Below are 11021 nucleotides of genomic sequence, written 5' to 3' on the forward strand. Positions count from 1 at the left end.
TGTAATTATTCCTGTTTCTGAACGGAAGCTGAAAGAGTAACGGATATTTTTAACGGTAACCGTGAGGTGACCTTGTTAGACCGGCTACCAGATATAGTGGATGCCTCAAGCTGGAATATGTCCGGTTCCTAGGATATAGTGGATGCCTCAAGCTGGAATATGTCCGGTTCCTAGGATAAAGTGGATGCCTCAAGCTGGAATATGTCCTGTTCCTAGGATATAGTGGATGCCTCAAGCTGGAATATGTTCGGTTCCTAGGATAAAGTGGATGCCTCAAGCTGGAATATGTCCTGTTCCTAGGATATAGTGGATGCCTCAAGCTGGAATATGTCCGGTTCCTAGGATATAGTGGATGCCTCAAGCTGGAATATGTCCGGTTCCTAGGATATAGTGGATGCCTCAAGCTGGAATATGTCCGGCTCCTAGGATATAGTGGATGCCTCAAGCTGGAATATGTCCGGCTCCTAGGATATAGTGGATGCCTCAAGCTGGAATATGTCCGGCTCCTAGGATATAGTGGATGCCTCAAGCTGGAATATGTTCGGTTCCCACATTATGTGACGGTCTGAACCTGTGGGAAAGGGAATAGGAAAAGTTGGTACACTATGGTAAAGCATCAAGCTGAGAGGAAGTGAACGTAAAAGTGAACGCAGAAGTGAACGCAAAAGTGAACGCAGAAGTGAACGCAGAAGTGAACGCAGAAGTGAACGCAAAGTGAACGCAGAAATGAACGCAGAGGTGAACGCAGAAGTGAACGCAGAGCGCAGCAGGTAGCCGCATTAGAGAGAGAGTGTTTATGTTAAGAACATTCATATACTTTTGCAAGTAAGATAAGGAAATTATGAGGCAAACGCCCACCAGCAGGACTGGATAGCACTTGGCAGGGACACGAGGATAAGGAACGGGGATAAGACGGACGGAAGGGACAGTGCCCAACCGCTTGCACCATCTGCCTCCCGCAAGATGCGACGCCTTCCCTAAACCGACCAGTCCAAGTGATGGGAAAATTAAATATGCATTAAAAAATAAGTAGATGTCCAGATGTTCAATATAGTCTTTCTTATTTTCACTTCAGAATCTACAATTGTTCTTCAAGTTCATAAATTTTTGGGGGATCTTCCTGAAACTTTAATTGAACCTTTTGAGGTTTTAGCCTTACCTTGAGGTTACCTTGAGGTGATTTCGGGGATTAGTGACCCCGCGGCCCGGTCGTCGACTAGGCCTCCTCGTTGTCAACAGCTTGCTTGGACGCGGCTGCTCGCAGCCTGACGTATCAGTCACAGCCTGGTTGATCAGGTATCCTTTGGAGGTTCAGGAGATTAGCCGATCAGGAATCAATCATCGGAGCGGGAAACAATCACTTGTGACCAGTTCTTGGCTGCTCGCAGACGGGTTAACGTTCATCAAACCCAAGTTGTCAACTGTTGCCTGTTTGACGGAACACTTGACAGTATCCTGGAGCAGTAAAGTGCTATAGTGAGTATTCTCTGTAGGCCAGGATACCGTAAGGCATATGTTGCATGGCATAGTGTTCACCCAAGGTCACTCTTCAATGTTGCACGTTCACTAAGACACAACTCTTCAGCATCTCAGACAAACATGATCTTGATGACTGATGAAGGTTAGGCCACCCAAGAGGTGGCACGGGCATGAATAGCCCGTAAGTTATCATCTTAATGTCAGTAGCGGGTTGATGAATACACTCCTACGCGCAGCAGCAACATTAGTTTTATCACTGCATGTATTTAATATTTGATTATGATCCTTAACGACCATACGATCCCTCATTCCCCTGGAATGATTGATCGGTTGGTTATTCGCGATCAGGATTTCCTATCCCGGGATAATATTTCCTATCCCGGGATAATATTTCCTATCCCGGGATAATATTTCCTATCCCGGGATAATATTTCCTATCCCGGGATAATATTTCCTATCCCGGGATAATATTTCCTATCCCGGGATAATATTTCCTATCCCGGATATTCCCGGGATAATATTTCCTATCCCGGGATAATATTTCCTATCCCGGGATAATATTTCCTATCCCGGGATAATATTTCCTATCCCGGGATAATATTTCCTATCCCGGGATAATATTTCCTATCCCGGGATAATATTTCCTATCCCGGGATAATATTTCCGATCCCGGGATAATATTTCCTATCCCGGGATAATATTTCCTATCCCGGGATAATATTTCCTATTCCTTCTGGATAGGAACTATAATAAACTGGATTATTTACACACGTTTGAAAACATACTGAAGTTATACAATGGGATCGAATCTGCGTCTCTGGACCTGCGTATCTGGGGCGTCCAGGAATGCGGGTTCGCTGTCACGCTGTCACTCAAGGCTTTTGTAAACGCATAATGCGGCATCTGTGCGCAAGATCTGTATTTAGAACACCTTGCCAAGCAGATCTGTATTTAGAACACCTTGTCAAGCAGATCTGTATTTAGAACACCTTGTCAAGCAGATCTGTATTTAGAACACCTTGTCAAGCAGATCTGTATTTAGAACACCTTGTCAAGCAGATCTGTATTTAGAACACCTTGCCAAGCAGATCTGTATTTAGAACACCTTGTCAAGCAGATCTGTATTTAGAACACCTTGTCAAGCAGATCTGTATTTAGAACACCTTGTCAAACGAGTCCGTTGATGGCCGCAGCTGTCTGTTAAACACAGGTTGAACAAGTCATTTGGCATAATGGTACACGCGCAGTTCCAGGAAGGGTCCACACTACTGCAGACCTCCTAAATGGCTGCAGTGGGCAGTAAATTTAATTTTAAGGAAGTAGAGATTTGGTATTTCGTTACTGTACCCTCTGGTCGGTGTTGCCAATTGTACCTGGCTTCAGAGACTGTAATCTCAATGTTTACTTGTTAAAAAGTCAGGCTTCCTGAGGGGCCTCGTAGCCTGGTGGATAGCGCGCACGACTCGTAATTCTGTGGCGCGGGTTCGATTCCCGCACGAGGCAGAAACAAATGGGCAAAGTTTCTTTCACCCTGAATGCCCCTGTTACCTAGCAGTAAATAGGTACCTGGGAGTTAGTCAGCTGTCACGGGCTGCTTCCTGGGGGTGGAGGCCTGGTCGAGGACCGGGCCGCGGGGACACTAAAAGCCCCGAAATCATCTCAAGATAACCTCAAGATATTCCAAATATATTTGTTATAGTTTCGTATGTGTGCTGGTAGGGAGGGTTGTAATTATTCTAGAAAGGCAGGAATGTCTTACGTATTATAGTAATTAAAATAGTTATGTTTGCTAGACGCCTCAAAAACTGAGCCACTGCCTACATATGTTTTTTGCAAGCATTTATGCTCTAGAAATAAGTACAGCTGAGTGGTCAACGCTTCGGATTCGTAGTCCTGAGGTTCCGGATTCGATCCCCGGTACAGGCAGAAACAAATGGGCAGAGTTTCATCCACCCTGATGCACCTGTTCAACTAGCAGTAAATAGGTACCTGGGAGTTAGACAGCTGCTACGGGCTGCTTCCTGGGGGGGTGTAACAAAAAGGAGGCCTGGTCGAGGACCGGGCCGCGGGGACGCTAAGCCCCAAAATCATATCAAGATAACTTTAAGAAGAAAACCTATTTGTAAGGTATGGTCACCTATCAATAGGATTTTACACAGGTTTGTATTAAGATGGAATTTATGGTAGAACAAAAAATTAAGTGAAGCTCTATAACTCTCAAGAAGATCAATGAAGACATACAATGGGCTCGAACGCGCGTCCCTGGACTCTCTTGAGAGGTTCTGAGTCAAGCGGTCGTGTCTAACACGGCTATTATGACGACATTCACCTTTCTTGTCTCAGGTTCGAGTTCCTCAGACGCTGGTAAGCCATTTTCAGAATTCTCACTCAGTCATATATAACTTAGTGGAATTCAACTTCAGTTGTGTGTGTGTGTGTGTGGGGGAGGGGGAGGAGTCTTCATGTGTGTGAGGAGGACTTTAGGGGTGTTGGGAGGAATTCAGGTGTGTGAGGAGGACTTGAGGTACGTGAGAAAGACTTCAGGTGTGTGGGGAAAGCTTCAGGTGTGTGTGAAGAGGACCAGATGTGTGTGTGTGTTGAATACCAGATGCGTGAGGGGAAAACTTCGGGTATTTAGATAAGGCTTCAGGTATGTCGGAAAGACTTCAGGTATATGAAGTAGGTAGACAGGTGTGTGAGTTAAAGTATGTAAGCCCTTGCCACACCTGGGATAAAACATGACAACCTTTGCCTCACCTGGGATAAAATATGACAGCCCTTGCCTCACCTGGGATAAAATATGACAGCCCTTGCCTCACCTGGGATAAAATATGACAGCCCTTGCCTCTCCTGGGATAAAATATGACAGCCCTTGCCTCTCCTGGGATAAAATATGACAGCCCTTACCTCTCCTGGGATAAAATATGACAGTCCTTGCTTCACCTGGGATAAAATATGAGTCCTTGCTTCACCTGGGATAAAATATGTCAGCCCTTGCCTCTCCTGGGATAAAATATGACAGCCCTTGCCTCTCCTGGGATAAAATATGACAGCCCTTGCCTCTCCTGGGATAAAACATGACAGTCCTTGCCTCACCTGGGATAAAAAAAAATGCATAAACAGCACTGGGTATAAGAGACTGAATACGTAGTTCCAACTGGGATAAAGGTAATGGGATTCTGCCTTACCCCAACCCTCCCTCCAACGTTTACGAGACTATAAACTCTCCTTCTCGGGGTGAGGGAGATCAGATCCTTTTCGGCCCGTCAACGATAATACCATTAAAATAGGATCTGATTTACATTTCACTTAGGTATTGCCTTTCCCATCTGGTAGTTGTAATCCTCTGTAGCTCTTCCATCCGTAGAGAGTTACAGATCCTCTTCCAGCCGAATAGATTAGGGATGGTGGAGTGTTGGACAGGTACTTAAGATACAAAGGTGTGTTATGAAGGGATTGGATCCTCCATATCACGCGAGACAATGTGATTAGATGCGCTTAATCCCGCATCTGATCCTGATCCTATTGCTTATTTAGATTTCATAACTGGAAATTTAGTCGTGATATCATTGTAAGCACTTCTAACTTGTTCATTGTACTTGTATAATGCTATAATGAATTTTATCAGGGTTATTTGAGCTTCAAGTTGCCTAGTTCAGCCGTTACCTGTCGTAAAAGCTTGTTTTTGTCCACTTCGTCTGTCCCTAATGATTTTTCATGTATCAATCATGTCTCCACTCTACTTTCATGAGAGTTCAGCTCTCAGAGAAGCTACAAGTACCATATAGAACTTACACGAGATATGAGAACAAAGATCTTAGATAGGACGGAAAAAAGAAATGGTGCCCAATTCCTTTTGGAGCATCGGGGGATCGAACCTCGATCTGCAAGAACCGAGGCGGTCGCTGTACCGACCAGTCCTAGTGACTGGGGTGTTCTAAGAGACAGTCTTAGGTGCTTAAACAGTCAATGCTACTTAAGGACTGTCAAGATTTGATGCAGTTATTTCGATTTTTTTTATCAAATGTTTCTCACGAGTTAAGAGATGTGAGGAAGTAAATGAAATTGAATATAAAAGTACATAGTGATATTGCATATGTGTGTTGCACACATATGTAATACTGCAATGTTGAGGGAGGGTGAGGAGTGATTGGGCAGCGGTGTCTCCCTCGCCATATGTGTCTGAGCAAATGTTTTAACGCTTTCTTTACTGCTTGATTACACACCTGACCATCGTCACACACCTGGTCGCCACCACACACCTGGTCACCACCACACACCTGGTCACCACCACACACCTGACCATCGTCACACACCTGGTCACCACAACACACCTGGTCACCACCACACACCTGACCACCACCACCACACACCTGACCACACACCTGGTCACCACCACACACCTGGTCACCACCACACACCTGACCACCACCACACACCTGACCACCACCACACACCTGGTCACCACCACACACCTGGTCACCACCACACACCTGGTCACCACCACACACCTGACCATCACCACACACCTGGTCACCACCACACACCTGACCACCACCACACACCTGACCACCACCACCACACACCTGACCATCACCACACACCTGGTCACCACCACACACCTGACCACCACCACACACCTGACCACCACCACACACCTGGTCACCACCACACACCTGGTCACCACCACACACCTGACCACCACCACCACACACCTGACCACATTACTCACGATGTAACAATATTTATATATTACCGAACACCCCTGTCTAGTACCAGCATTCGAACAGAGACACGCGTTCGAACAAAGGGACGTTTTCGAACAAAAAGACAGGCGTTCGGATAGAGAATCACGCGTTCGAACAGAGATACAAGCTTTAGAACTGAGAAGCAAGCGTTCGGACAGACACGCGCGTTCGAACAGATACACGCGCATTCGAACAGAGAGACAAGCTTTCGAATAGTGCTACGTGTTCGGACACCGTGTTTGGACAAGGGGTCACAGGCATATTAAACGTGAGTTCTATATTTAATTTTGTTACAGTTTTAGTGTTCGAATTCCCCAAAATATACGAACAGTCAACGAGGACAAGCGGTAAAGATTGTCTTCCGTCAACATGAAATAGTTGTTTATTGAAGTCGAGACTTGACGGAAAGTTTGTGTTGTGTGGGTTACCTGTCAACCGTTGACAGGAGGTTGACGGATTGGGTAAACATGTCCGCTCTTTACCGTCAACCGTTCCTCCTTCCCTCCCTGCCTTCCCCTGCCTTTCCCCTACCTTCCCCTACCTCCCCCTACCTTCCCCTGCCTTCCTCTGCCTTCTCCTGCCTTCCCCCTGCCTTCCTCTGCCTTCCCCTGCTTTCCCCTGCCTTCCCCTGCCTTCCCCTGCTTTCTCCTGCCTTCCCATGCTTTCCCCTGCTTTCTCTTGCCTTCCCCTGCTTTCCCCTACCTTCCCCTGCCTTCCCGTCTCCCCCTGCCTTCTCATGCTTTCCCCTGCCTTCCCTTGCTTTCCCCTGCCTTCCCCTAACTTCCCCTGCCTCCCCCTACCTTCCCGTACCTCCCCCTGCCTTCCCCTGCCTTCTTCCTTCCTTCACAACAATATTCAATCAGCTGTTGTCATGCGAGTATGGTGAGAAGACGGAGCTGTGGAACGGTTCCTTAATTTGCTGAGTCTGCTGACTTTGTTGCCCAACATGTTGCTGTATTGTGGTGATGGTGGGGGGGGGGGGTGGTGATGGTGGTGGTGGAGGGGGTGGTGGTGATGGTGGTGGGGGTGGGGGTGGTGGGGGTGATGGTGGTGGGGGTGGGGTGGTGGTGGTGGTGGTGGGGGTGGTGGTGGTGGTGACGGTGGTGGTGGTGGGGGTGGGGGGGGATGATGGTGGTGGTGGTGGGGGGGGGGGGTGATGGTGGTGGTGGGGGGGGGGTGGTGGTGATGGTGGTGGGGGTGGGGGTGATGGTGGTGGGGGTCGGGTGGTGGTGGTGGTGGGGGTGGTGGTGGTGGTGGTGGGGGATGATGGTGGTGGTGGTGGGGGGGGTGATGGTGGTGGTGGGGGGGGGGGGTGGTGGTGATGGTGGTGGGGGTGGGGGTGATGGTGGTGGGGGTGGGGTGGTGGTGGTGGTGGTGATGGTGGTGGTGGTGATGGTGGTGGTGGTGGTGATGGTGGTGGTGGTGGTGGTGATGGTGGTGGTGGTGGTGGTGGTGACGATGGTGGTGGTGGTGGTGGTGGTGGTGACGGTGGTGGTGGTGGTGGTGGTGATGATGATGATGGTGGTGGTGGTGGTGGGCAGGTAAGAGAATAACACCTGCTCTAACTATCAGACCATAACAGCACCTGTGGGCCTCATTAGGCCAACACCTGTGGTAACTGTCAACCTATAAAAACACCTGTAGAACACTAAACCTTCACTGTATACACTAACAAGTTCACAACAGAACACTAAAATGTTCACTACAAACAGCCACGTCACAACAGAACACTAAAATGTTCACTACAAACAGCCACGTCACAACAGAACACTAAAATGTTCACTACAAACAGCCACGTCACCACAGAACACTAAAATGTTCACTACAAACAGCCACGTCACCACAGAACACTAAAATGTTCACTACAAACAGCCACGTCACCACAGAACAGTAAGGTGTTCAGTTAAGAAGAGGAAGACATTGAGTGTAGAAGACATAACACTTGTTATAAGCGAGGTTGAGGCGCGACAGGCGAGGACTGGTAACTTACTCAACACTATATATTTAGTGTTGTTTCTGGATTACTGCTTCTGTTGTTGGTGTGGTGGTGGTTATACTGGTGGTGGTTGTTGGGGTGGTGGTGGTGGGGGTGTGTTGGGAAAGATGGTGGTTGTGGTGGTGGGGGTGTATTGGAGGGGTGGTGGTGGGGGTTGGAAGGGGGGGGGGTGTTGGAGGAGGGGTCGTGGGGGTGGGGATGGAGGGGTGGTGACGGGGGTTGGGTGGTGGTGGTGGGGGTTGTGAGGGTGGTGGTGGTGGTGGTGGTGGTGGTGGTGGTGGTAGTAGTGGTGGTTGTTTCAGCTATGTAGAATGCCTTAAAAAAGCTCTGGTTTAAGTACCTAAAAACCGTTCGAATGTTTGCTAGCGCCTCACATGCTGCTGATGTTACCTGGTTTATGTGTACCTCTAGAGAGGGTGATGCAACTATATCCATTCCCAAATCTTCTTCTCTCTCCGACTCTTGTAGCTGCCTCCATCTTATCGAGTAGACACCTTCTGCTCTAATTCCCCCCCCCCCCTCTTCCCATCATCATAACCTTACACGTCTGCGATTGAATTCTAGCATCCATTTGTGTACCCACCCCTGTGGTAGTGTTAGGGGGGTGTCTATTCCGCTCAATATCTGGTATGTTGTTATCATATCTCACTCGTTATTGCTCTCTAAGGTTGTGAGATTTAATTCCGTTAAACCCTCTTTGTAGCTTAATCCTCTTATTTCCGGCACAAATCTTGTTGGAAACCTTTGGTTTTTGTTTTATCTTCACACAGTGCAGACTCCGGCCCGAGGTTCTATATTACAGTGCTGGGTTGGCTTAGTCTTTGTACATTGTTTTGAAAGTTGTTTTGAAGTTGTGGAACATGTTCGATTGTTTGTTATCTTCCCACATGATGTTGTTATCTTCCCACATGATGTTGTTGTTATCTTCCCACATGATGTTGTTGTTATCTTCCCACATGATGTTGTTGTTGTTATCTTCCCACATGATGTTGTTATCTTCCCACATGATGTTGTTATCTTCCCACATGATGTTGTTGTTATCTTCCCACATGATGTTGTTATCTTCCCACATGATGTTGTTGTTATCTTCCCACATGATGTTGTTGTTATCTTCCCACATGATGTTGTTGTTATCTTCCCACATGATGTTGTTATCTTCCCACATGATGTTGTTGTTATCTTCCCACATGATGTTGTTGTTATCTTCCCACATGATGTTGTTGTTATCTTCCCACATGATGTTGTTATCTTCCCACATGATGTTGTTGTTATCTTCCCACATGATGTTGTTGTTATCTTCCCACATGATGTTGTTGTTATCTTCCCACATGATGTTGTTGTTATCTTCCCACATGATGTTGTTGTTATCTTCCCACATGATGTTGTTGTTGTTATCTTCCCACATGATGTTGTTATCTTCCCACATGATGTTGTTATCTTCCCACATGATGTTGTTGTTATCTTCCCACATGATGTTGTTGTTATCTTCCCACATGTTGTTATCTTCCCACATGTTGTTATCTTCCCACATGATGTTGTTGTTATCTTCCCACATGATGTTGTTGTTATCTTCCCACATGATGTTGTTGTTATCTTCCTACATGATGTTGTTGTTATCTTCCCACATGATGTTGTTGTTATCTTCCCACATGATGTTGTTATCTTCCTACATGATGTTGTTGTTATCTTCCCACATGATGTTGTTGTTATCTTCCCACATGATGTTGTTGTTATCTTCCTACATGATGTTGTTGTTATCTTCCCACATGATGTTGTTGTTATCTTCCCACATGATGTTGTTATCTTCCCACATGATGTTGTTATCTTCCCACATGATGTTGTTGTTATCTTCCCACATGATGTTGTTGTTATCTTCCCACATGTTGTTGTTATCTTCCCACATGATGCTGTTGTTATCTTCCCACATGATGTTGTTGTTATCTTCCCACATGATGTTGTTGTTATCTTCCTACATGATGTTGTTGTTATCTTCCCACATGATGTTGTTATCTTCCTACATGATGCTGTTGTTATCTTCCTACATGATGCTGTTGTTATCTTCCCACATGATGTTGTCATCTTCCTACATGATGTTGTTGTTATCTTCCTACATGATGCAGTTGTTATCTTCCTACATGATGCAGTTGTTATCTTCCTACATGATGCTGTTGTTATCTTCCCACATGATGTTGTTGTTATCTTCCCACATGACGCAGTTGTCATCTTCCCACATGATGTTGTTGTTATCTTCCCACATGATGCTGTTGTTATCTTCCCACATGATGCTGTCATCTTCCTACATGATGCTGTTGTCATCTTCCTACATGATGCTGTTGTCATCTTCCCACATGATGTTGTTGTTATCTTCCCACATGATGCTGTTGTCATCTTCCCACATGATGTTGTTGTTATCTTCCCACATGACGCAGTTGTCATCTTCCCACATGATGTTGTTGTCATCTTCCCACATGATGCTGTTGTCATCTTCCCACATGATGTTGTCATCTTCCCACATGATGTTGTTGTTATCTTCCCACATGATGTTGTTGTCATCTTCCCACATGATGTTGTTGTTATCTTCCCACATGATGTTGTTATCTTCCCACATGATGTTGTCATCTTCCCACATGATGTTGTTGTTATCTTCCCACATGATGTTGTTGTCATCTTCCCACATGATGTTGTTGTTATCTTCCCACATGATGTTGTCATCTTCCCACATGATGTTGTTGTTATCTTCCCACATGATGTTGTCATCTTCCCACATGATGTTGTCATCTTCCCACATGATGTTGTCA

General features: G+C 46.3%; 1 protein-coding gene across 1 annotated transcript; it reads right to left on the reverse strand.

Annotated features, from left to right (window-relative positions):
- Positions 1–9037: 9037 nt before the first annotated feature.
- On the reverse strand, positions 9038–9802 carry LOC138358582 (clustered-asparagine-rich protein-like). Its single transcript, XM_069316650.1, has one exon. The coding sequence runs from the start codon at positions 9800–9802 to the stop codon at positions 9038–9040; it is 765 nt and encodes a 254-aa protein (XP_069172751.1).
- Between the last annotated feature and the right edge of the window lie 1219 nt (positions 9803–11021).

The sequence above is a fragment of the Procambarus clarkii genome, chromosome 84, assembly GCF_040958095.1.
Source record: "Procambarus clarkii isolate CNS0578487 chromosome 84, FALCON_Pclarkii_2.0, whole genome shotgun sequence".
NCBI lineage: Eukaryota > Metazoa > Arthropoda > Malacostraca > Decapoda > Cambaridae > Procambarus > Procambarus clarkii.